At 38.8% G+C, this 22,749-nt stretch overlaps 2 protein-coding genes across 7 annotated transcripts in view; one reads left to right on the forward strand and one right to left on the reverse strand.

Annotated features, from left to right (window-relative positions):
- Window positions 1-1,968: 1,968 nt before the first annotated feature.
- LOC139630224 (mucin-3A-like) lies at window positions 1,969-6,983 on the forward strand. Of its 5 annotated transcripts, XM_071493453.1 has the most exons (9): window positions 1,969-2,119; window positions 2,350-2,376; window positions 2,468-2,758; window positions 3,025-3,321; window positions 4,317-4,376; window positions 4,853-4,906; window positions 5,424-5,528; window positions 6,558-6,601; window positions 6,685-6,983. In XM_071493453.1, exons 1-9 carry the CDS (start codon window positions 2,059-2,061, stop codon window positions 6,769-6,771), a joined length of 1,026 nt encoding a protein of 341 aa, XP_071349554.1. In that variant the 5' UTR covers window positions 1,969-2,058; the 3' UTR covers window positions 6,772-6,983. The 5 variants fall into 5 exon arrangements, with proteins under 5 accessions (XP_071349554.1, XP_071349552.1, XP_071349553.1 ...); XM_071493451.1 differs by having other exon boundaries at window positions 1,969-2,376; XM_071493452.1 differs by having other exon boundaries at window positions 1,969-2,376; window positions 6,561-6,601.
- A 662-nt stretch (window positions 6,984-7,645) lies between these two features.
- Window positions 7,646-22,749, reverse strand: part of LOC139630219 (voltage-dependent calcium channel subunit alpha-2/delta-3-like) — a 34,443-nt gene continuing 19,339 nt past the window's right edge. The window contains exons 15-41 of one of the 2 annotated variants that reach the window (XM_071493426.1): window positions 21,836-21,914; window positions 20,141-20,274; window positions 19,671-19,688; window positions 17,795-17,866; window positions 17,573-17,653; window positions 17,402-17,476; window positions 16,381-16,464; window positions 15,994-16,065; window positions 15,821-15,882; window positions 15,641-15,708; window positions 15,443-15,488; window positions 15,232-15,329; window positions 14,964-15,057; window positions 13,559-13,654; window positions 13,312-13,433; window positions 12,560-12,637; window positions 12,286-12,347; window positions 12,151-12,195; window positions 12,005-12,067; window positions 11,309-11,379; window positions 11,127-11,202; window positions 10,622-10,662; window positions 10,155-10,210; window positions 9,875-9,992; window positions 9,604-9,716; window positions 9,251-9,333; window positions 7,646-8,548 (exon numbers count right to left, since the gene is read on the reverse strand). In XM_071493426.1, the coding sequence (XP_071349527.1) occupies window positions 8,456-8,548; window positions 9,251-9,333; window positions 9,604-9,716; window positions 9,875-9,992; window positions 10,155-10,210; window positions 10,622-10,662; window positions 11,127-11,202; window positions 11,309-11,379; window positions 12,005-12,067; window positions 12,151-12,195; window positions 12,286-12,347; window positions 12,560-12,637; window positions 13,312-13,433; window positions 13,559-13,654; window positions 14,964-15,057; window positions 15,232-15,329; window positions 15,443-15,488; window positions 15,641-15,708; window positions 15,821-15,882; window positions 15,994-16,065; window positions 16,381-16,464; window positions 17,402-17,476; window positions 17,573-17,653; window positions 17,795-17,866; window positions 19,671-19,688; window positions 20,141-20,274; window positions 21,836-21,914 (2,100 nt within the window). In that variant the 3' untranslated portion in view covers window positions 7,646-8,455. Of the gene's footprint in view, window positions 8,549-9,250; window positions 9,717-9,874; window positions 9,993-10,154; window positions 10,211-10,621; window positions 10,663-11,126; window positions 11,203-11,308; window positions 11,380-12,004; window positions 12,068-12,150; window positions 12,196-12,285; window positions 12,348-12,559; window positions 12,638-13,311; window positions 13,434-13,558; window positions 13,655-14,963; window positions 15,058-15,231; window positions 15,330-15,442; window positions 15,489-15,640; window positions 15,709-15,820; window positions 15,883-15,993; window positions 16,066-16,380; window positions 16,465-17,401; window positions 17,477-17,572; window positions 17,654-17,794; window positions 17,867-19,670; window positions 19,689-20,140; window positions 20,275-21,835; window positions 21,915-22,749 lie in introns of those variants that run through there. The other variant, XM_071493425.1, reaches the window with a different exon arrangement.

A 22,749-nucleotide genomic window follows, 5' to 3' on the forward strand; every position in this document is an offset into this window, starting at 1 on the left:
GCAGGCAGTTTCAAAAACTACTTTGCTCATGATAGATTGTGCCACTGCCCATCACAGGCTAACTTCAACCGATCAGATTCTGTATCCTTGTATCCATATTTTATTTTAAAACTACTAATGGAAGCAGTTGTTGAATCAAACTTTTGCCTGAGGCAGTTAGGAGAAGAGCAAAAACATCTTCCACAGAAAAGCCTTTAGTGCCATTCTTTGCTCCACTTTCAATGAAGAAATGCCCTCCAGTTCAGATATAACTGATGTTACAGCAGCATCTGCACTAACTTCTTTAGGAACCGTCATTGTTTCTAGCAAACATTTGTTTCTTGCTGTCGTCACACCTACTGATGCCTTTAGTTCAGCCAAAAGCAAACAGCTTGGAGCCCGGCAAGATGGATTCTTTCTTGCAAAAAATCCAGCTGTCTCATAAGGTTAGCTTGAAGAAAAATTGGGCTAATTCAGCTATACCACACAGTACGTTCTGGCTTGGACTGCAGTAATCAGAAAATAAGCTCAACATGATAACCCATCAGTGGTCATTAAAGCTTAGTGATGTCAGGGAGTGATTGTATATTATTGTTTCATTTACACTCCTCAGTCCCTGAGTTTTCTTTCAGTTTTTTTTTTTCATGGTCAAAGACCATGGCAGGCCGCTGTTTAAAGCCAACATAGTGGTGCATTTAGGAGCTAAAGAGCCAGATATTTACTGTTGGTGGAGAGAAAAACAAATGTATCTAGACTCACTTTAGCCATTTGTATTCAGATGATTTGCATGATTTGACATGAATTTAGCTTAAATTGCCTTTGAGCTCTTTGTCTCACTTTGACATAGTGTGTCATGTTTGATCAGAGATGTATGCACTTATTAGATAGACTCACACCATACCATACATTTAAACTAAGACTTAAATGATGGAAGATTAATTTTAGCATTTACAGCATTTATCAAATGATCTATGCCAAGTGTGTGATTAAGATTGGGCCACCTAGAGTAGTGAAAGATTTAATTGTCAGAGTGTAGGTAGGCCATAATTTTATTTTTATCTTTGTCTATCTGTTTCAGAATCAGACACAAAGGAGAAAGTTGTGATGGTGTTATAGCAGTACAACTCCTCTTAGGGCAGAGGCCATGGTATAAAGTGTCTAACTTTAACACATTATGGTTTGGATCTTGTGTCTTATCAACAGTCAGAATTTATTTCTTTTATAGTAACCATGACAATGATCTTTCCTCAAACTTGACCAAATAACTTTGGTTGTCCAATCTTTACAAAAGTGGTGGCAGATAAAAATGCTCATTTGAATCATTTTTGTAACCATCACACTGTCATATCACATAATTCTGAAAGGCAATGACATTTGCACAATGACTCAATATCATTTATCAGTTTCTGCGCAGGATAAGCCAAATGATAAAATAAAGCCTATCCCAGCATACACTGGATGAAAGGCAGGGTGCACCCATGCCTGTTGCCTCTGTCACAGGGGTGAAAATATAGACAGACAGCAATTCATCCACTAAACATTGTGTGAATGACTGGAATTATGGCCTATGTGAAGAACATGCAAATTAAATGCATCCACCCAGTAAATCTCATCATTTGGCTGAAAACCCCCTCCGGAGGAACTTTATAATGGACGGATCACCAAACAGGCTTAACGGACACAGGCTCAGGATCCCAAGGGTCCTGGAGGCCTTTGTTCTTCACCTAGATAATATCCGAGAAAGAAGTACAAAATGACCAAAAATGAGATGCACACAACCACAAAGAGACTCAAAAAAACACTCTTTCAATCGTGGTGTCTTGCTCTTGAGTGGGGACCTGTTACATCATAATCTGTCTATGAACTTTAGCTTTTTAGTTCAGCAACTCTGCAAACTTTTGAGTATCTGTACTTGTTGATATGGCACAGATTATGCAGAAAGGAACCTGCTTTATATGTTGCCGGATGTTTTAACTATGACAACAACAGCTTGCTTGCTGTGGTTTTTCTGAAGGCAGGTCTTGCATAGTGACTCTTGTGTATGGCAAAGCCAGATAGGTTTAGTGTTTGGAGGATTTCATGACAGTCACAGTATCCAGCTTGATCATGGCGAGACACCTGGTGTTTGTCATCCTAATCTGTAAGTTAAACCTCCTATTTTATAGGTTTTCTCATCATTTACATAGGCTCTTACACACCAACACACTTACACTGTTAGTGTTATACAGCATTAGCCGTATAAAATGTTGAAACATTTTTACATTTGATTGACATATTTACAGGTTTAATCTTTCAGCATTTTGATGAAATTGTTGATGAGCTGTAATTGCAGCTTTTCACTTGTTAATACATTGTTATTATTTCAAACAGTTTCTTTTCATGAGATCAAAGTACAAGGTCAGTTCCTGGTCTTAATATTTGTTTTAATGTCCACCTGTGCTGCTATTATACATATTTCATACAAATATATTAATCTCTACCTTTCCAGCACTTCCTCCACCTAAACTGACAGTGAATCCACTGGTGATCACAGAGGCAGACACAGTCACATTTAACTGTCAGACTCCATCATCTGTTTCTGCGTCACAATGTTATTTCTACACTTTGAGTGGAAGAACTGTCAAAGACGTCTCTTGTCTGCAGACACTGACGGCAACTGAGCTTCTGTTAATGGCAGAGCTGAGTTCACCTGCTGAGGTTGAAGTGACATGTTCTTACACTGTAAGGCTCGGAGTGTCAAAATCTCCATACAGTGACAAAGCCTCCATCACCATAAACAGTGAGTGAATTTACTGCCACGTACAGATGTTATTATAGCTTGCATTAGAGTCATCACAAACAAACATACTGACGACCTTCTGTATGGAGGTCGTGGTCACATAGGTAGTGTGACAATATTTTCGAGGACCATCAGATTTTATCAAACTAATATTTTACTACAGTTAATGCATGCAGCCACAGGGTTTCCCATGCTATGATAAATAAATTCAATGTTAAGAAATCCAAGTTGTACTTTTATAATCTGACTAATGCTTATATTTCCAGCTCTTCCTCCACCTAAACTGACAGCGAATCCACCGGTGATCACAAAGACAGACACAGTTGCACTGAACTGTCAGACTCCATCATCTATTTCTATGTCTCAGTGCTTTTTCTACACTTTGAGTGGAGCAACTGTCAGAAACATGTCCTGTTTGAAGCCATTGTCAGGGACTGAGCTGTTAAACATCGCACGTCTGAATCCACCTGCAGAGGTAAAAGTGACATGTTATTACACTGTAGAGCTTGGAGAGAGACATTCTGCATCTCCCTACAGTGACATAACATCTGTCACCATAAACAGTGAGTGACTGATTTACAATTTTTTAACAACCTTCATTCCTCTTAAAATGTCACTATTTGAAAGTTTTGCGTTTACTACATAGCCAGTGTTAGCACTGACACCTGTTTACTTACCAGTCTTGCCAAGAGCTTCAGCCATCATTGCATTTACAATACAAGAGGTTATAATACACCCTCTGAGCAGCGCTACTTTTTAAGGGCAGAGCGGATGCTACAGAGATTTGGTAAGTGCCGAGATGGTCCGGCTGGATGTTGGTTAGCATGCTAACTTCAGTAGAGGAAAAGAAGTAATAGAAGTAGAAGCAAAACAAGAGGGTTGGTTTCTACCGCAGGAGACAGCTCTTGGCGAGTATAGGATTGAAGTTTGCAACATTTCTTCTTGACATGTAAGTAAACTGCTGTTAATGCTAATATTGGCTATGCAGCAAGAGCAAAACTTACAAATAGCTCCTTTAAAGAACGATAAGTGTGGTATTGTATGACAGAAGGACTTAAAATGCAGATGCAACAAACTGTGCACTACTTCATTGTAGAAAACGTGAGAAAACATAGAGACGCACGCTTACCAACTACAACATATTCACTGATATGCCACTTTAAATGTTTAATAGTTACATTGTAAAATCAGAATCAAAATTTAGGTTTATTGGCCAAGTATGATCATCCATACAAGGATCAGGATCCATAATAAAAACCTTTCGCCAAAAAACATGCATACACATGGCAATAATTGTAATAAAAACAGACTGGTTTCTAGTTTTGTGAAAATAATTGCTGAAGTGATTGCAGAAATGCACTGTCCCACACAGTTGTCCACATATGAAACTGACACTGGTCCAAATCCATCTCCCTTTATTGTGGGTATTACAAAAATCAAGTCACACACAATGCAGAGTATGCACATTTACCATGACCACAGGTCATAGAAACTGCTATACCCTAAGACATTATCCCAAAGCACCTGTCATTTTGTTATTTTGCTTTTTATTCACCAGGTCTGACTGTTAGCAGGTCTCCTGGTTCCACCCCTGTAACTCCTACAACCCTAACATCAGGTAATGAAATTACAGATATATTAAAAGTGACTTTAATTAACCACACAGCTCATATAGGTTTCTGAGTATTATGACTATTTTGAGATGTTATTTTATTGATTCATAAGGTCAGATTGTTGGTACGCAGAGTAACCCTGGTAGTTCCATCTCTACTTTTCTAACATCTGTAAAATATTGTGATGTATTCAGTTTTTAAAGCATTGATTAGGAAATATTGATATGCAAACAGTAATATCCACATATATAACATTAGATATTTCTATAAAAAGTAAATACTGAAATAGTTGCTCTGATAACATGTGATGGCTATGCAGCTGCTTATGCATTTGTTAAGTTTGCTTTGCTATTGAACAGATGCTAGCCCACATTGTTCAAGGAAAATTACATTGTGAAGCAGTTCATGACAATAATGTGGTACTTAATATTTATACCACAAATATATGTTTTTAACGTTAGTATGTTTTTGTGACTTCAAGAAGCAGATACTGGTGTGACTCCTAAGAATCCAGAATCTAGTGATGAAAAAACAGGTACTGTATAATAAAGGTTTTTATTAGTGCATCATAATGCTAATGTTGCTGTGGACATTTTAAAAACATGTGTCGGTGTACTCACTAGGTTTGAGTGTTAGTAAGCCTGGCACTGAAAATAGCTCTTTTCCTGTAACCCCACTAAAAACAGCTTCAAGTCAGTATATGTAATTCCTCAACATACAATCTACTAGTATGTTAGTTTTCTTTTTAGAGATTTGACACATCTTGTAACAAATTACCGTCAGTTGTGCAAATTGCAAACCAAAGTTACTTCAGAAATTTGGGGTCAAATGTTAGATGTTATGTAATTTTAGCTAAATGTTAAGAAATGGCAAAGAATAATATTATAAAGTTGAAAGTGGTTACTTTCCCATGTACATTGTTGTAGTGTAAAAATAGCCTATTTGGTGTGATTTGGTATCGGTGGAAGAAATACTGTAGTTATACACAGAACATGTCTTCCTGGTGAAAGAAGCAAAACTGACACTTGTTTATGGCTTCTGTTGTTTCAAAGCAGGAACACTGATATGGAAGTTAACAGTTGTTGTGGCTGGTTGTGGTGTGGCTGTGGGTGTCATCTTACTGTTATCTGCAGTTCTCAGGAATCAAAAAAGAGCTGGTGAGACCTATGTGCATATGCTAGAATAATAAAGCCTTAATTTATTTTTTATTTGGGTTGTCACACATACTGTTTGATATTGTGCAGAAGTATAATATTTCATGACAAAAACCTAAAATCTTCCCCAGAAATTGTCTTTCCACAGTGCATTCGGAAAGTTTTCAGACCCTTCATTTAAAAAAAAAACCATTTTGTTATGTTGCAACCTTATGCTGACATCATAAAAATACATTTATCCCCGCATCAGTCTAAACTCTATTCCCCACAACAGGCAAAGTGAAAACAAAAATGTAGAAATCTTAGCAAATATATTAGTGAGGGAACTCTCAAAGAATCGAACGGGAATACATTTTAGTTAAATTGACGACACCCAATTTGAGCACATAAAGCAGAGGATGTGGTAGTGGAGGCAGCTGCAGCAGCAAATGTCATTTGCATGAATGTATCAGCAGAGCTACAGTGAGAGGTATCCGTCCACACAGCTGGTGAATGAGCCACTGATGGCCAAGAATTAATTAGACCGATAACATTTTAGTGCTCTGTCTAAACTAACACAGTGCTTCATTTGGGTTACGACGGGCCACACAGTTGTCCTACACACATTCTGGCTTGGGTCTTAAAAGCCACTTGCAGTTTGCAGGAAGTATTTGTTGCAGTTTCACATTTTTTTCATTTGAAGCTCAGTTGAGTTCACATTGTTCACAGATACTAAAATAACCACAGTGGAAACTAATAGCACGCATACAATGAGGACCCAACAAGTGCATCTCAAATTGAAAGTAGATCACGCTTGAGGCTCCACTGAAACAAAAATGAGGTCCTTTGGTTGGGTCCCACACTCTTTCACATGTGAGCAATAGCATGTCGTATGAGAAGAGATGGTGATGATATATACAGTGTAATTACACTTACTTATCCAATCTGCTGGACGAAAGGCTTTTATTTTTATTTGATGTACAGACTCCAGTAAAATACTTCAAAAAATAAAAACTTCATGTGAAACATTTTTCTGTGTGTCATTCTCACTAGCAGGTTCTGAGGAAGTGAAAAGTCGAGAGTCTCAAAATGTGAATGTAAGTGAGACATGAGGAACAACATTAAATCTATTTGCCATAAATATTAATAGATGATACAGTTGGTTTCTGTCTTTTCCCAGTCTGAGACATATTACTTCACCATCGATGAGGAGCCAGCTACATCAGTACTGAGAAGCATGGATTACAGCGTAGTGAAGGCACACTGAAGTGCAGACATCTTTATATTGCAGAGAAAGATGAATTGGCTTAAAGAACTGTTGCAAGTGTAAACCTTTTGTTTAGAGTTGACCTGCATAAGACAGTGAGCTGTAATAGTGTAATGTTAGCTTCCTATCATGTCTTTTTCTCACACCTACCAATCTACAGGAATAAACCAAAGTTTTACCGAAGGTTTTCAAGTTTTATAGCAATTTATGGCGTAAAAAGCACAGTATGTTTTCCTACCTTTGGTTCCTTTTATTTTTTAGATTAAGATCGAAAACTTTTAGATCACTCACAAAAATCTAAAACAAGTGTTCACTTTAGTTTTTGTTTGCAATTTTGGTTTTGTTTTTGAATGTGTTTTCTATTTAACTGTATATATTTCGTCTAGGAGTACTGTTTATACACAGACTATATAAAAAAAATAAACTTGCATTCATTTACACTGAGCTGCTTCTGGTACATACAATGTATTTTTTTTACCCACTGTCTCCTCATGATACCATACTTTGAGTTGCCTTGTATTATGTTTTATATTATGAATCTATGTATTTTGTTATGATACAGATAGTCTCTTTTAGGCTTATTAATTGTTCCGTGTCAGATACTATTCCACACACATTGACATTACATTGCCAATCACTTCCTGGAAACTTACCCACACCCTAACCATAATCACTATTTGCCTGATCCTATCCCTAGCCTCAACCGTAAACCAAAGGGTTTAACTCTAAACTTTAATGAGTTTCATAATGGGGACTCCCTTCCTAAAGGGAAGGTTGAGTCCCCACAATGTGACTGTATTAATAGACATATGTCCCCACAACATGAATAACACAAGTACACACCCACGCCTGAGAAAATAACACAAGGTATAAATGAAGGAAAATATTTCTTTGTGTTTATTTATCAGCTTTCTCAGACACGTGGTAAAGAGTATGTGGTCACCTTGACAAATTGTGGCTCGATGTATGAATGTAACATTCTTAGAACTCACTGTTGAATCTTCATCATGCATCTTTAGCTTATCTGAAAGGCCTTCTGACAGAATAACCTTCACATTTTCTGTTGTCTCTCTGATATTTTACATGATCCATATTATTATCAACATCAAAAGGAACTTAGATACAAAATGAACTGAATGTATTTGATGAAGAAAGATGGCTCTGTCAATAGTTTTTAGCAATTTAATGCCAAAAATATAGACCAATCTGCTCAATTCTCTCAATTCTTTTCACATATGACAAAAGTGCACTTTACATTCTGCAGACTTTTACATTGACTTTCATTTTTTCCCTCACAACATAGAAACAAACATTTGATGTCTTACTTTCATCTGTACTCATAGGCCTTTGTTTTGACTGTAGACACATTACTGTCTCTTATTTACTTTCAGTACACATTCAGGACAATATGACAAACTCTCAGTGATGTGATCTGCAATGCTTTGAGCCAAGTCACCAAGCACTTCCATTAATCTCATTTGCTTTCGCTGCACCACATCGCTTATGTTTTCTGCATTAATGGATGGGAGTCTCAGTGCTACAGATAAAGATTTTTTCTTAGAAGAGCGCTGCCTGTTGCAGAGGTATGAGCAAATTCATTTCTGATTGGCCATGTTCTCTATGTGTTTATAAGCATCTTCTCGTTGAGTTAGTCCTTACTGATGTCCAGTCCCGCTGTTGATGGTCACCTGCTGATGGCTGCTGCCATCAGAGGGAGCAGAGCTGCTGTTAGAGGCCTGGAGAGGCGTGTAGCTGAACCACACTCCATGGCATTTTCCTGCAGAAGACAGTTGTTTATGATACATGTAGAGCAGCACATGGCTATGATATTAAACATTAACAGGGTTTTGTCTGTGAATGTGTGACAGTGGATTATGACATTATGACTTTCTGACTACCCAGCATACACAAGACGACAACGTAACATCAGAAGGACATTGGACACTAATGACTCTAAAGTTGGGCAGATGTTAAATTTTAGTTGGAAATGAAAATTGGGTTGACATTAAAACCCAACGTTGGCTCGTTAAGATTGTGACATTTAGTAGACGTTGAGTTTTCGTCACCAAACTCACATATAGAATGTTGGTATTCTAGTTCAAGATGGCGTGGGGATAAGGAAGACGTTGGATTTTGGTTACATAACAGCACAACTTGAAACAACAAGGCGTCAGCATCAGCTGTCATCAGTATGTAAAATTTAAATTGGCATTAGACATTGTGCTGACATTTAAGTTTAGTCACCCAACATCATAACCTACATTCAGCTATGAAAATAAGTTGTAATAAACTAAAACTATGGTGTAATGTAAAATGATGCATACACTTTTTGTCTTTCATTCAATGACTTCACTTATATGGTCTACTTGCTTCATGAATGGTAAATGTCTTATAGATCAATCTGCAGCATTTATAACTGTTTAACTGTACATTTAGAGACATGCTCACACACACACACACACACACACAGTTAGAGTACCTCAGGGTGGAAAGGATGGCATGATTCAGGTTTCTTCCTGTCCTTCTGAAACTTCAGTCTATCGCATTTTAACGACTCATTGTGTTCAAAGGTGTCAAGGATAAAAATAAATGAGCACAGCATGTTTCTAAGCTCAAGTGTCAGTAACCTACACCATGATTTATTTAGCCTGATGTGAAACTGAGAGTCTGAGTGGTGCATCTCAAAAAATTAACCCTAAAGAAGAAATACAATGATTCTTAAAGTCAGTAACCTTTATGTATTATGATTAAACAAACCATATACTCAAATTAAAATGCTGTCAGAAAAGGTTTCCACATATCAAACATCAGTGTTTCATTTAGAAAGGATATACATGATCTCGATGGGATCCATAGTTACTGGAAAAGCACTGCTGCAGTCACACTTATTGTCCACAACAACCATGAAGAGGTTGCTGCTGGGAATCTGCTGTATGACAAAAGATCTGCAGCCCAAACACACACAGTGACTGGCGTTAAATATGAATAGTGACAGACCACAAGTGTACTGTTTAATGCGGGTACATATTGTGGCAATGGAATGAATCATTCATAATAATGATAATTCATTGAGTAATTAATTTAAGGTGGCTGAAAGCAGTACCTGATGCAGCCCTCACAGTCAATGTTGCCTGTTGTTTCTTTGATGGTGCGTTCAGAGACAAAAGCAGGGTATTCTGTGTCACATGGAACCATCATGGTTTTACCCCGAGACCTCTGAGCTGAAAGTGTGACAGAGAGAGTCCAACTGAACCAGAGCAGCTTCACCAAACCACAAATAGAGAGAATATTTCCAGCTCTCACTCTCACAAGCTGTCACGCATTCACCTCTATTGCTCACGCATCCAAGCTACACTCCAATGATCATCATGACCTACAGTTACCTTTAACTGAGAGGTCGACATTCCACCAGCTGTACAGGTTAAATTCTAACAGAAAACTAATGAGAAAAACACAAATATCAAATCTAAACCAATGTTGTTGGTGACAGTAATGAGAATACATTCATTTATATTAGTTAAAACAATTTTAAGCATCAGTTAAAAGTTAACTGATGTCTTTATAAGAGGGTATAAATAGGCAATGAAGACATTTATTAATATTTATTGGCATTTAAGAACAATCTAACCATTAACCAATGCATTTTGAGTTGATGTATGTATGTAGAATTAATATTATTATACAGTGGATAAGAAATTAATCTAACAATTGTCCATTTATGTCATTCAACTTTTAACATATTTTGTGCTTAGAAACAAAAATCTAATAAGTAGTATATGTATTGTGTTTGTCACACTATGTTATTTATGTTCCCATACTAAACAGAGAGATAATATTTAAAAATTCTTACATGACAAGTTCAGTCAGGAGCCACTTGACTACAGAGAAAGGCTAAGAAAGAGAGACAGAGAAGAGCATTTAATGTTTGAATCTGTGTGCAAAAATGGTTTTAGGTTGTTTAAATGTCACAAGTCATATTACACAACTCTATACTATACTGATCTTTCACACTTGTGTAGACACTGTTTTTTTTTTTTTGGTTTTTTTTGGGGGCTTTTTATGCCTTTATTATAGCTTAGTGGAGACTGACAGGAAAGGGGGTAGAGAGAGGGGAATGACATGCAGGAAAGAGTCGGACAGGTCGGGAGTCAAACCGGTGACTGCCTGCTAAGAGCGTCTTGCGCTCAACATGGTACTCTAACCACTCGACTACCGGGCCGCCCCTGTGTAGACACTGTTAACCACAAACTCTGAAACAGGTACTGTGGTCTATGCTTTACTGTATCACACATGATATAATTACAGCCTCTAATATCTTTATCTCTAAATCTGTCGGCTGATGTTCTGTCACTTACATCTGATAAAGTGTGTGCACTGTCACTGCTCCCAGCGTACTCTTTGCAAAGGGCCTGGTAGTCATACAGTGTGATCCTGCAACACAAACAGGCACTCGTCAGAAGTAGTCAGAGAAAAAAATCACAAGGTCAGATTTTCTAGATCATTGTGGTTTTAGGAAGTATTGAATTTTGGCTCATACCTTTTGAAGGACCCCATTTGGAGAAGTTTGTTCATAACAGCACCCTCCACCTCTCCAAAGAAGAGCCCTGTCTGAGAGAGAAATTATGCCAAAGCACACAGGCACACACTTCAAAAAATACTGTAGATTGGTCCTTTACAAAATAAAGGAAGCATCTGACTAAAAGATTATTAAACCTGCAACAACTCTGAGTCTGCAGAAACATGTTGTGAACACAACACTGTCTTCTGACATCTTATTAGTGTGTGTGGTGTTGCAGTTGTTAGCAAACAGTTGCTTGTTTACGAATCAGGGAGTTACAGAGCAACATTATCATTTATTTAAAGTCACCTAGTGAATGTAAGTCCAATATTCACTCCTGAGGAAATCACTCTTTATCTGTTTAATGCTTCAATCATGTTCAGTGCAGCTGCCTGCTCCTTACAGCTAAACAATGAGCTGAAACTCAGTATAAAGCTGCAGATGAGCTGTAGATTCAGGTTATAATTCTCTGTAGATTTAGCATACAAGTTAAACATGGTGACTCTGTAGGAAGCCATCTTGTCTTTTGTTGGACAGCTCATTTTACCAGGGCGGTGTATGCTATGATGCATGAAGTTCCTGCTCATGATCTGTGTGCATGAAGTCAGGCATTGTTTCCATTATTTCAGCTTTTGTTCAGATGTAAACATGTATACGCGGACATGAACACAGTACCTGAGATTGTTCTTCCGTAACAAGAATGAAGCCATTGTTGTCAATGAGATAACAGTTAATGTCCTGTCAGAGGGTGAATAAAAAATGTTGTTAACAAAACAACAAAAAAGGCCAGAGAAAGAAAAAGGAAAAGTGACTGTCCTTACCTCGTTGTCACAGCTAATGCTACACTTTCCATCCAGAGCTGTACACTGAGCACAAAACATATCAAGTTTATTTTCATACCCAATCAGGAAATTCAGTTTTTGGACACCATGTCAAACAAGTTGTTGGGTAGTTACCTGTCTGCAGGCAGTCCAGAACTTCCTCTGAAAGAACTCAAGCTTCATCTGGATCCCTACAGCTGAGCACAAGACCGAGCACATAAGAGACTGTACAATATCTAGAACTGAGCATTAAAGTGCTTCATAGTAAACAGTAAAAATGATGAAATAGTTATAACAGAATAAAACAATAAAAGAATGAGGAGCACACAAAGATAAAAGAGGATACCAAAAAAACACAGTCCCTAAAGAGTTGTCCTAATGATATGAAAAATGGTTTAGAGCTTGTTACCTGCAACAATTGGAGACTTTCTATCATCAGTGAGCTGAATTGCTGTGCTGGCCAAAACCACACTCTTATTTTCTAAAGCTAGAGAGGAAGAACAGAGAATAAACTATCATTTCATTTTTTTACTTTACACTTTTTGTTCAGTAGATGGCGCCCAGTACTCAGCAGCCTCCGTCGACTGGCTGAAAAGAAACCACGACACCAGTCCATTAGTTTACAGTAATAGAGTCCAGTCAGAGGTTTTTCTTTTTTCTTTTTTTTTTACAGCCAGATGACTCCAATATTTCTGAAATGAGTGCTGTGATAGGACATTTCAGTTTATGATGGCAAAGTGTGAGTAGATGCAGTCATCATTAAAATGAAGAAAGGTGGTAAATGTCCTGGAGCTGAACTCTTTCCTCTGGCCAGTAGACAGAACGTAGGACACATTAAATGCAGAAAAGCTTGAAGGAGGTGAGCTGTGCTGCACATCCTATCAGTGGAAACCAGTAAAAACCACAAAGCATAGCAGAAAGAGAGATATAGAGAAATACTGACTTAGATGTTCAAATGCTGAAGGACTAAAACAGGTGAATTCCCAAAAAGTACTTTATCTATCACTGTACTGGAAAGTGAAACGTGTATTGTGATGAACTTGTGTAACACAAGATGCAGATAATATGACAGCAATAGGCAGATAAACTCATGTCTTGATATTTCATATTGCATAGTGCACACACCAAATGCGGCGATTACTTTTGTTCTGTCCTGTGTACCTGTGCTGAAGGGGATGGAGTAGATAAATGTGCCGGGGACCTGCTCTGCTGCTCTCTTGTACCACAGAGGGAAGTGATCTGCATTAAACACACCCTCCTTGTCCTCCGCTGTCAGGAAATCTCTGAGGATGCACACAGAATGAAACTGAAGTGAGTCACAAAGGCTTAGATTCATCAAGCACGATCACGGCCTCGCCATGTGCTGTAAGTCATGATTACAGAAGCGTTGAGCAGCAGCGGCACTCACTGATTAGAGAGCTGATCGGCGGGCACAAACAGGTTGGTTCTCGACAGGCCAGTGCGTGTTCCCAGAAAAGCAATCTCCACTCCTTTGTCTGAGTTCCTGTTGGTGTGATGCACGGACACATAATCCCACATAAACACATTTGTGCATCCTTTGTGTGGCGCTTTCCCTGAACATTACTGACTGCTGAGAACACACACTTACAAAACGGCACCTTGTAAGTCAGGTTTTCCTTTTAAATTTATGATATAAGTTATGCAGTGTTAATTCTCAGAGAAAACTTGGATCTGCTGTTGATTTAACTAAACTGTGTTAAATAAGTTCTTAAAACAGCTGATAGAGTAAGGAGACATATTTTAAAAAAGACCATGTTGCAATAAAGATACTGTACAGATGAAGATTGAAGTCATCACACAGAAATCAGAGATGGGCTCTTATCTTTATGTTTGACATTCTATGTGCTAATTTTTTTTTTTAAATTTTAGATAAAATGTTAATCGATAATCAAAATAATTATTAAGTGCAATGTCCTATATGACACAAACATGCAATTTATAGTAAATTCTATACGACAATATGTGCAGCACAAAATAAACATCAGAATAGGATTCAGATTGTCTGTGGTAAACATATATGGTTTTAGTGTTCCCATTTAAAATACTCCACTTTTTATAAAAAAAAATTAAAGTAATAATTATTCATATCCTTCCCCAATTAGAAGAAGTGATTGATAACACTGTAATGTCAGTGCAGTACAGAGCTAAAGCCAGAAGATATTAGCTTAGCTAGATTGGAACAAGACTTACAGCTCACTAATAATGTGAAATAATTAGAGCAGGAACAACCATTTGTGGTATTAGGGTAAGTTATGTGCTGCAACTATTTCTTGCCAAATCAATCACTTTGGGACATGGGAACTTGTGATGGGAAAATGTCATTATTTTTGACATTTTGTATGCTAAATGATAAACAGATTAAAATTCAGTAGCTTCACTGATATTAAATGAGTTGTGTAAGTGTGTACACTTAAACAGTGAACATACATTTTAGGGCACACAAAAGTACACATACCCTTTAACAGGGTCATATGATAGGATTAAAAAAGCTTTGGTGTTTCCTTTTGAAATGTGGCTACAACTTTATTATGAGGCATATTTTATAAAATGTTGTAACATATGGCTTTATTTATGGTGGATCCAGTTTTTAAAAAATCCCTCTGGCTGGTGTTCATCCCGCTTTAACTTGACAACTCATTCACAATTACAACTGCAGACTTAATGGGTTATTATAAGAAGTGTTCATTAATGACTTAGTGACATTTATAATGATGATGGCTCATAAACATTTACTGATAGCTTATTGAAAACAAGAAACTTATGAGCCTTTATTAAGAGCTTACGGTGCTTACTCTGACTTATTGAGGGCCAGTCCAGTCCAGTAGGCCTCCAGCGGAGCAGTCACCACAGCATCAAATAAAACCTCCTGGATCAGCTCTCTGTCACCTGCAGAATGTAACATCATGACCTGATCAACAAATACAGATCTTTTTTACATTTAACCAAAATGTCCCTTTCATTTGTGACACATTTTTGCCTACTAAATGTTTTTATCATACTACGTCTGATGATTAGTTTGCCGCAGACTCCTGATTTAGGTCTGACTCAGGTGTCTCTTACATTTAAGGTGTGGTCTGCGGCCCGTCATGAAGAGCTTGATGGCTTGAATCTGGGTCAGGTGACGATGCTCATGCTGCTCCTCTGTGTTGCAGTAGGTCCTGTGGTCCAAACAGAGCCACACTGTTACATCACAGGGCTCAACATCCCAGATGAACACAGAGGGATAACCTACATAACGCATGAATGCCCTCCTCCACAACCCCAGCGTTACCATTCATCTGCCAGGGCGACATCTGGCTGTTCCAGATCACGGAGCCCTGAAAAACACAAGTCAGTAACGCTTCAGCAATGCCAGCATGGGTAGCCTGCAACAATAAGCCCTCCCAAACAAACAGGTCAGAGTGACATGTATCTTAACTGTATTCATGCTTTTGTTAACAGAGTTAATGACAAAGTTGGTGTGGCATACCTGCTTCAACTGATACATTTCCTCTGAAGAAGTACTTTCCATGGCCTCTGGAAAGAGCTACTCCAACACTAGAAGCACCAACAGAGGAGAGAATTAACTGTGGTCAGTCAGTGTTTAATTGGACCCGAGACATAAACTGACAGAAAGTCATTTAAGTATGGAATAAAACTTATTGTCCACCTGAATGGAGTTCCTTTGATGTCAGTGTAGTAATAGTCATTGTGCATCTTCAGGACACGCCTCTAAAACAACAGAACAGCTCAGATGAGATTGACTCCTTTAGTCCAGAGACAACAGAAAGAACAACTCTCATCTGATACGGAGACGCTATACGTCTTTATCTGCAGCCTCACCCCTCTATCCACTGTCTTCTTCACCTCCATAGAGAAAGTACCTGTCCTCCTGTTCACCATCGCATTGCGTAGCTGAAAGATAAAGCACACGAAGACTCACATAGACCGGAGAAGTCAAGGCTGGGTCATTGATCCAACAATGACATGAATATAATACCGTGATAATTCTTAGGGTTCATATAATATCATAAAAACCCTTGTTATTACTGGATAAACTAATGAACATGTAAGTTGTACAGCTGCTGTTATTGCATCACAAAATGCTGTATTTAGATTTAGATTTAAGCATCAGTATTTTGTATTGTGCACAATATATATTTCTTAAAATAAGCAAAACTTTTCAGTATTTACGATACATTTCTCTGTGTTACTGTTTTTGACACGTACAATGTCATCTTTGTCCTCCCACTCCACCTCAGAGAGATCCACGCTGCTGTAGTTGGGCTTCCTCCTCTTCTGACCCTCCTGATACTACACAGAGGAACACAATATTCACAATTGAATGATCCCTTTTGTGTAAGAGGGTTTTATTTTGACAAAGATTTGAACCCATTGCTCAATCTTGTCAACTAATCTGTCTTAACACAACTGCATGTGACACATAATTTTCAAATATATGAGCTTGATATTAAAGAAATAAATCTACTTAAAACTGTTTCACTGTAATCTGTCTTCTTTGTGTTTCCCTGTTAAAAGGAAGACTTGTATGCCCTTATTTATGAAGCCCTGTTGTGGAGGTTTTGTTGAGTAATTATTTAACAAATCATCTGTGAAATTAACACTGTCAGGTAAATGAAAAAGAATTAATATGATTGATAGGAAATCCACGCTCAAACAAGTCTACATCAACGCATTACATTGTACATGTCATATGCTGCTACTGTACGTAGTCCGGTCCACAAGAAACAACAAGTCAATGACTACAACCACAGCACAGTTTTAGCCACAAAGACACACCCAAAAAAACAAAAACAAAACACAGACCAACACACACACACACACAATTGCACAGAGAGTAATAGCACTAACACTGGCACACACAGATCCACTAGCACAGCCATAGCTCCTGAGGAACCAGCGGTCCCAGGGCGAGCGGCTGTGGTCTCTGCCAGCGAGTGTTAAGTTACCTCTGGGAAATCTCAGGCCAGCCAGCCCTATGAGTGGCCTTTATCCCTGCATGCATACATCAAAGGAAAAGGTGGGGATTACAGACTATACGAGTCCATGTAGCCTCCTAACCAGATAACACATTTGCCTTTGTGGGCCCTCGTCAAGGGAGGTGTTCAGATCATCATTTCGGTTATGCATACACAATTGCATGGACAAAACAAAAAGGAAAAACAGGGTAAAGTCAGGGAATGGTATAAGACTGTTAAGGTGTAAAAGGGACGTTAAGAAACTGAGTTACCAAAGGCCTCAGGTCCGGATGTGTGAGGATGTAGCCATTGTTTGTGATGGCAAATGCATACCCGTGGATCCCTAACTAGAGACACAAAATGAGACACAGAATGTGAGAGATATTTTACAAAATGCATAATTATACATTCATTCATTTAAAGCCAAGAACAGCTGAGTGTACCATATGTTTGGGGATGAGCTTCATCAGCTCCTGCAGAGGGATGTCTGTTCCTACGACCCCCAACAGAATACCCTGGTTCTTCTGCATGAAAAAAATTCAAAACACACACACACGCACGCACACACACACACACACACACACACACACACACACACACACACACAACTTTAGATGAAAACTGCACAAGTACTCACTTCGTTTCTCACGTAGTCACCCACTCACCGTTTCATTTTTTGTGCTGAAGACAGGCATGGCTACTGTAGTCATCAGACTTGGGCCCGCTTTGTCATTCAGCTGAAAAAATAAGAATAGGGACTTTGTTACTGATAAATAATCAGTCCAAATGGTGTTAAAACAATAATTTTAATCCTAAAAGAAACTAAAACTAAACTATTCAGAAAAATACCTGTAATACATTCTCTTTTCTCAACCGGTACAACACATAACCACTCAGAAGATTCACTAAAAGATCAATTAAAATTTCCAAATATACAAAGAAGAGCAGCATTTATTCATTTATTCAAATAAACCAAAGGTGACTAGAATAGACAAGACGAAAGTGTCTCAGTGGAAACTACTGCTTTGACACAGACACAGAAACACATGTAGACATGAGCCTAGTCACAGCCTTCATGTTGTCAAACCTGAACCTGAGGTTCATGTGGGGCTCAGAGGAGGAGACAGGGTCAGTTCAGGAGGATGAAGGCTGACATAATTAAGCACATGAGCACCACGAAAGTAGGTCTGCTATTCCCTCACCTCTTGAGTTGACGCAGCTGAGTGTGCCTGTGTTCACACCAGTGTGTGTGAGTGTGAGTGTGTGTATGTGGCTGATGTTCATTTCTGTATGTGCGTGCATACGAAGCAAACTAGCTGTGAACTGCAGTGTGTACTAGCTAGCTTGACAAAATGAAGAATGGTGGGTCCTTAAATTCATCACAACCCACAATGGAAGGGAAAACACACACACACACACACACACACACACACACACACACACACACACACACACACACACACACACACACACAGGTAAATCCATGGGTGCTCAACCACCTCCACCTCCATCTCTCTCACCCTCTCTCTTTCTTGGTCTCCCCTCCAATGTCAGTTTTAATATGGGCTTTAGGAGATAAAATGCAATGATCCACAGAATGATGAATGGTGTGTCTGAGGCTGAGATACAACAGCACACACTCCAGGGGACAATCTCCTAACCCTTCTGTGCATGCATGTGTGTGTGTGTGTGTGTGTTTTGTGTGCATGCTTTTTGTCTAGAAAGTAGTACAATAAATGCTTCTCTACTGCTTCTGTCCCTCAGAGAGAAGAGCTTCTCCTCACTTTAGACTTCTTAGGGAACATTAAAGCATAATGTTGAAGGGTTGGGACAATAAGCAGCTTTTTAACTCATGTCACTTCTACTTTATACAATATGCTGAGATTTGCTGAGTCCCAGTGAAAACCTCTTCTTCCCTCCCCATGATCTTCTTTCTGATCATAGATCAGAACTACTCCCCACAGCAGGGGTATTTAATTAAAGTTCAAAGAGGTCCAGGTTCAAAGATTCAAAGGGAACCCTCAACCATTTTTGTAATAAATGATTTCAACACATCTTAATAATGGAGCAGCTATAACACCCTCCTTTTCTCTTTCTTTCCCTTATACACCACTATCCCCACTTATTTCTCTGAATATTGCCACACATGTAAATAAAAGCTCTCGTCTCATCTCTATCCTGTGTGTGTATCTCACTCACTGACTCAGTGATTGGCTAATAGCATCCCATGACGGGTGCTGTAAAGGCTACAGAAACTGTGGCAGTTAAAGTAAAATGCTCTGTCAAAATTTGATAGTATAATCTCAATATTTTGTAGGTTATATACAGTATGAGTCAAAGGTTTGGACACACTTTTCCATGGGAAAGTTTTGACTGGTAGTGGTATATATGGGCATCTTGGTCCAGATCCACTCCTTATTAGTCAACTCTTTATTAGTGACCACAGCCCTACAGCAGCCGGCAAAGTCTTCTACGATAAGACAACAAATCAGTATGTTTTCTATGAGTTTGACTCTACTTGAGAGCACGTTAGATACTCACCTTATGAGCCTGTGAAAGCTGAAATGAAAGCAGAAAAAAATGAAATCATCCAGTGAATTAAAATATGCACATTCTGCATTGACTTTGTGGACACAGATGTCCACTGGGGGGAAGATCCATGCAGATTAATGAAGCTCATAATGAGTAATCATTCCAGCAGCATGAAGACTAATGATGAGGGGGCAGACACACACGTGTGCACACTTACTGTACAGTATGGAGATGGACAAAATAACTCTAGTTTTTAACAGCAGAAACTCCAGCTTTGAAAAGTACCTGATCATGGAATCAACATATCTTTGATACAAACTCCTGTGTTTGTCAATTTGCTGGATTGCATTATACTGCAAGAGGTTGTTTTGTCCATACTCTGTAGAGAGTGTGTTATTGCACTGTACATACACTGAGTAAGGAGTAATAACTTGGATGCTCACACAAAAAGTCATTACACTGCTTTAGACTATACTTACAGCACTGTCCACATAAGCTTCAGTCCACACTGTGTCATGCTCGTGATCGATAACCTTCGGGCGGCTCATGACGTGAAGATACCTCATCACGTTCTCCTGAACGTCTGCTAAGGTGGAGATTTGACTGAAGTATCCTGTAATGAAACACAAACATTTTAACACTAATTGAGGCAGGGTATACACTTCTTTCACAATGTGTGGTCCCACATGTATTTGAACCATTTAAAGCTGCACACCAAAAGATTATAATTTATGTGCAGTGATGGAAGAAGCATATATAGTGGATATTTTAGAAAGATTGAGGTTATTGATGTTCCTCCAGTGCCCCCCTCTTTAGACTTTGACCAGACATCAAAAAAGGTCTCCACATTTTTTCTTATTAGGATTTAATTAGCAAAATTGTAAATCCTTTACTTTTTTATTAGTCTAAATGTATACATTTCAATATATTACAACTAAAAACACTGGAAAGAGACAAAAGAAAAAAACAATCATGTGTAAGTTTTTAACTGTAATGCCGACCTCAAGTTAAACCCAGAAATTTCCAGAAAATTTCCATGGATATGACTTAAGTTTCCTCAGTAATACAGGAGACCTGTCAGAAAAAGTAAATGTGAATATACTCATCATGCTGAATGGCCTCTTGTATAGTCTTATTGTGGGTAACGGATATTTTTTTATTATCCGACTACTATCAGTGATACATTGACGTGTACGCAACATTTCAAAGTTGTTGTTTAGAGGAGCTAATTTTATTCCTGTGTGGGAGAGAGGGAGCTCCCACAGATTTGAGGCAGGGGCGCTGAGAATGAACGGGTGAAAAGAAAACAGAGTTTGCACAAGTTTTAACCAGGATTGGTTCATTTTGTTGACAAAGAAAAGAGTATACCATGAGAATAATTTGAAAGATGCTATAATTGCATAAATAACCAAGTATTGCATAAAGCCACTAGTGACTAAAGTAGCAGTAGTTTTGGTGGAATAAAAAAAAAATATTTCCCACTGAAATCTAACAGTAGAAGTAGCCTATAAAACAGTAGATAGAAAATGCTCAAGTAATACTCAAGTACCTTTAAAACTCCACTGAGTAATTAGTTAAATGTACATGTTCATGTTTAGGTATTTTGTAGCACTGCTGATGTCCCTGACATTACTGGACTGTGCTGAACCACTCTGGAGCAGGTCTCTAGTGGTTCAGCTTAGAGCGACACAAGAGTCATTTGACTTGGTGTCAGCTCCTGCTGCTGCTGACAATATTTCATATGGACACGTAAGGTTATTTCACAGCAGGGCTCTGTATGGGGAAGGAGGTCTGGGGCTTGTCCACACTCCCCACAATCCCCCTGTGATCTGTTTTCCTGGCTGTGACTTTCCCTTCCAGAGGGCACTCATCCAGAGCGTTGACACGTCGGAGCCATCAGCAGCGAGCAGCCAAGGGGGAGACACTCTGACAGGAAGAGGGATTAGAGCAGATTGACCTCTGACCCCCCCCAAGTGCCACTTCATTGCCTCTTGGCAGAAAGCGTCTTAGCCACCACACACACACACACCCACATAACATACATGTACGCTACCAAACCACAGGGACACCCGCACATCGTCAACCTATCACGTTAGTGCAGAGAAAGACTACACCAGGCCGTATTTGGCGCTCTGATACTAACATGTCTTGGTGTTTATCAAAAAGCCTCAAACCTTTGTTTGCACAAGCCATCCATTTGAGGTTATCAGCAAATGCAGACTCTCGTCCAATCAAGTAAGGGAATATCCGCACCTGTGCAGAGGACATATAGATGTTGACAGTTTCAAAGATGAAAGGATTAACAAAACATGCAAAGTGATGTGTCTCCTCAGTCCCTTATCGTCCTGTCCTGATTCTATCTGGCTTGGGAGCAAAAAGTGTCTGCATGTTTTTACATCCTTATGTGGAAACAGAGAGTGTAGCTGCTTTTCCACCGCTTCCTTTCATTCTTTCACTTTTCTTTTTCAGTTTTTTAACAGTAAGTTGTGGAATTATTTTTTCAGTTTATACAGTTTAATTCAATTAATTTCCTTTGTTGGGGGTTGGGCACGAGGGCATGTTCCTCTGTCCTTTTTAAGAACGCTGTGTGACACTTTCACAAACCTGTACGCCTCATTGGCTCCAGATGCTTTGCTAAGCATAACGCATATAGGAAACACTGAATGGCAGCCCTGAGGGTGTATGAGGGGGGGTGTGGGGGGTTGGGATACCCTGCCAAATACTGCCCAGTACCCTGCCAAACACTGCCAACACACATATGCTTGAGAGGACTGAACAAAAGCCCCTGAGCTGTTGTTTTTATTGCTCTGTGAATAGCACAACAGTCCATTTCTTTTCAATTGCTTTTAGGTCTTACAAAGGGAGCCTAACAAAAGATTTTAAATTCAGTGTTGAGTCTGGGAGGAAATGTGGAGAGAGCACAGTGGCGGAGGGGGGGGCGAGGACTAGAGCCACTGAGACTGAGCTGCATGTACATGCTCTGCCCTTGAAAGCGGTTAATTTCCCATGTTTTATTCCTCACGGGGAGAATTTTGCTCTGTAATGTGTCAACACATTGAAAAACATCATATTGACGTGGATTTTACAT

This window comes from Trachinotus anak, unplaced genomic scaffold (genome assembly GCF_046630095.1).
Source record: "Trachinotus anak isolate AG129_WGS33_773 ecotype Australia unplaced genomic scaffold, CSIRO_AGI_Tana_v1 ptg000013l, whole genome shotgun sequence".
In the NCBI taxonomy this organism is placed as follows: Eukaryota; Metazoa; Chordata; class Actinopteri; order Carangiformes; family Carangidae; genus Trachinotus; species Trachinotus anak.

What these genes read in the sequence shown, in the direction of transcription:
- LOC139630224 (XM_071493451.1), top strand. Translation starts at nt 2,283, where the DNA reads ATGAAATTGTTGATGAGCTGTAATTGCAGCTTTTCACTTGTTAATACA. An exon ending in AACATCTGTCACCATAAACA is followed by an intron (nt 3,322 to 4,316) that starts GTGAGTGACTGA and finishes TTTATTCACCAG; the next exon opens with GTCTGACTGTTAGCAGGTCT. An exon ending in TCCTACAACCCTAACATCAG is followed by an intron (nt 4,377 to 4,852) that starts GTAATGAAATTA and finishes TGTGACTTCAAG; the next exon opens with AAGCAGATACTGGTGTGACT.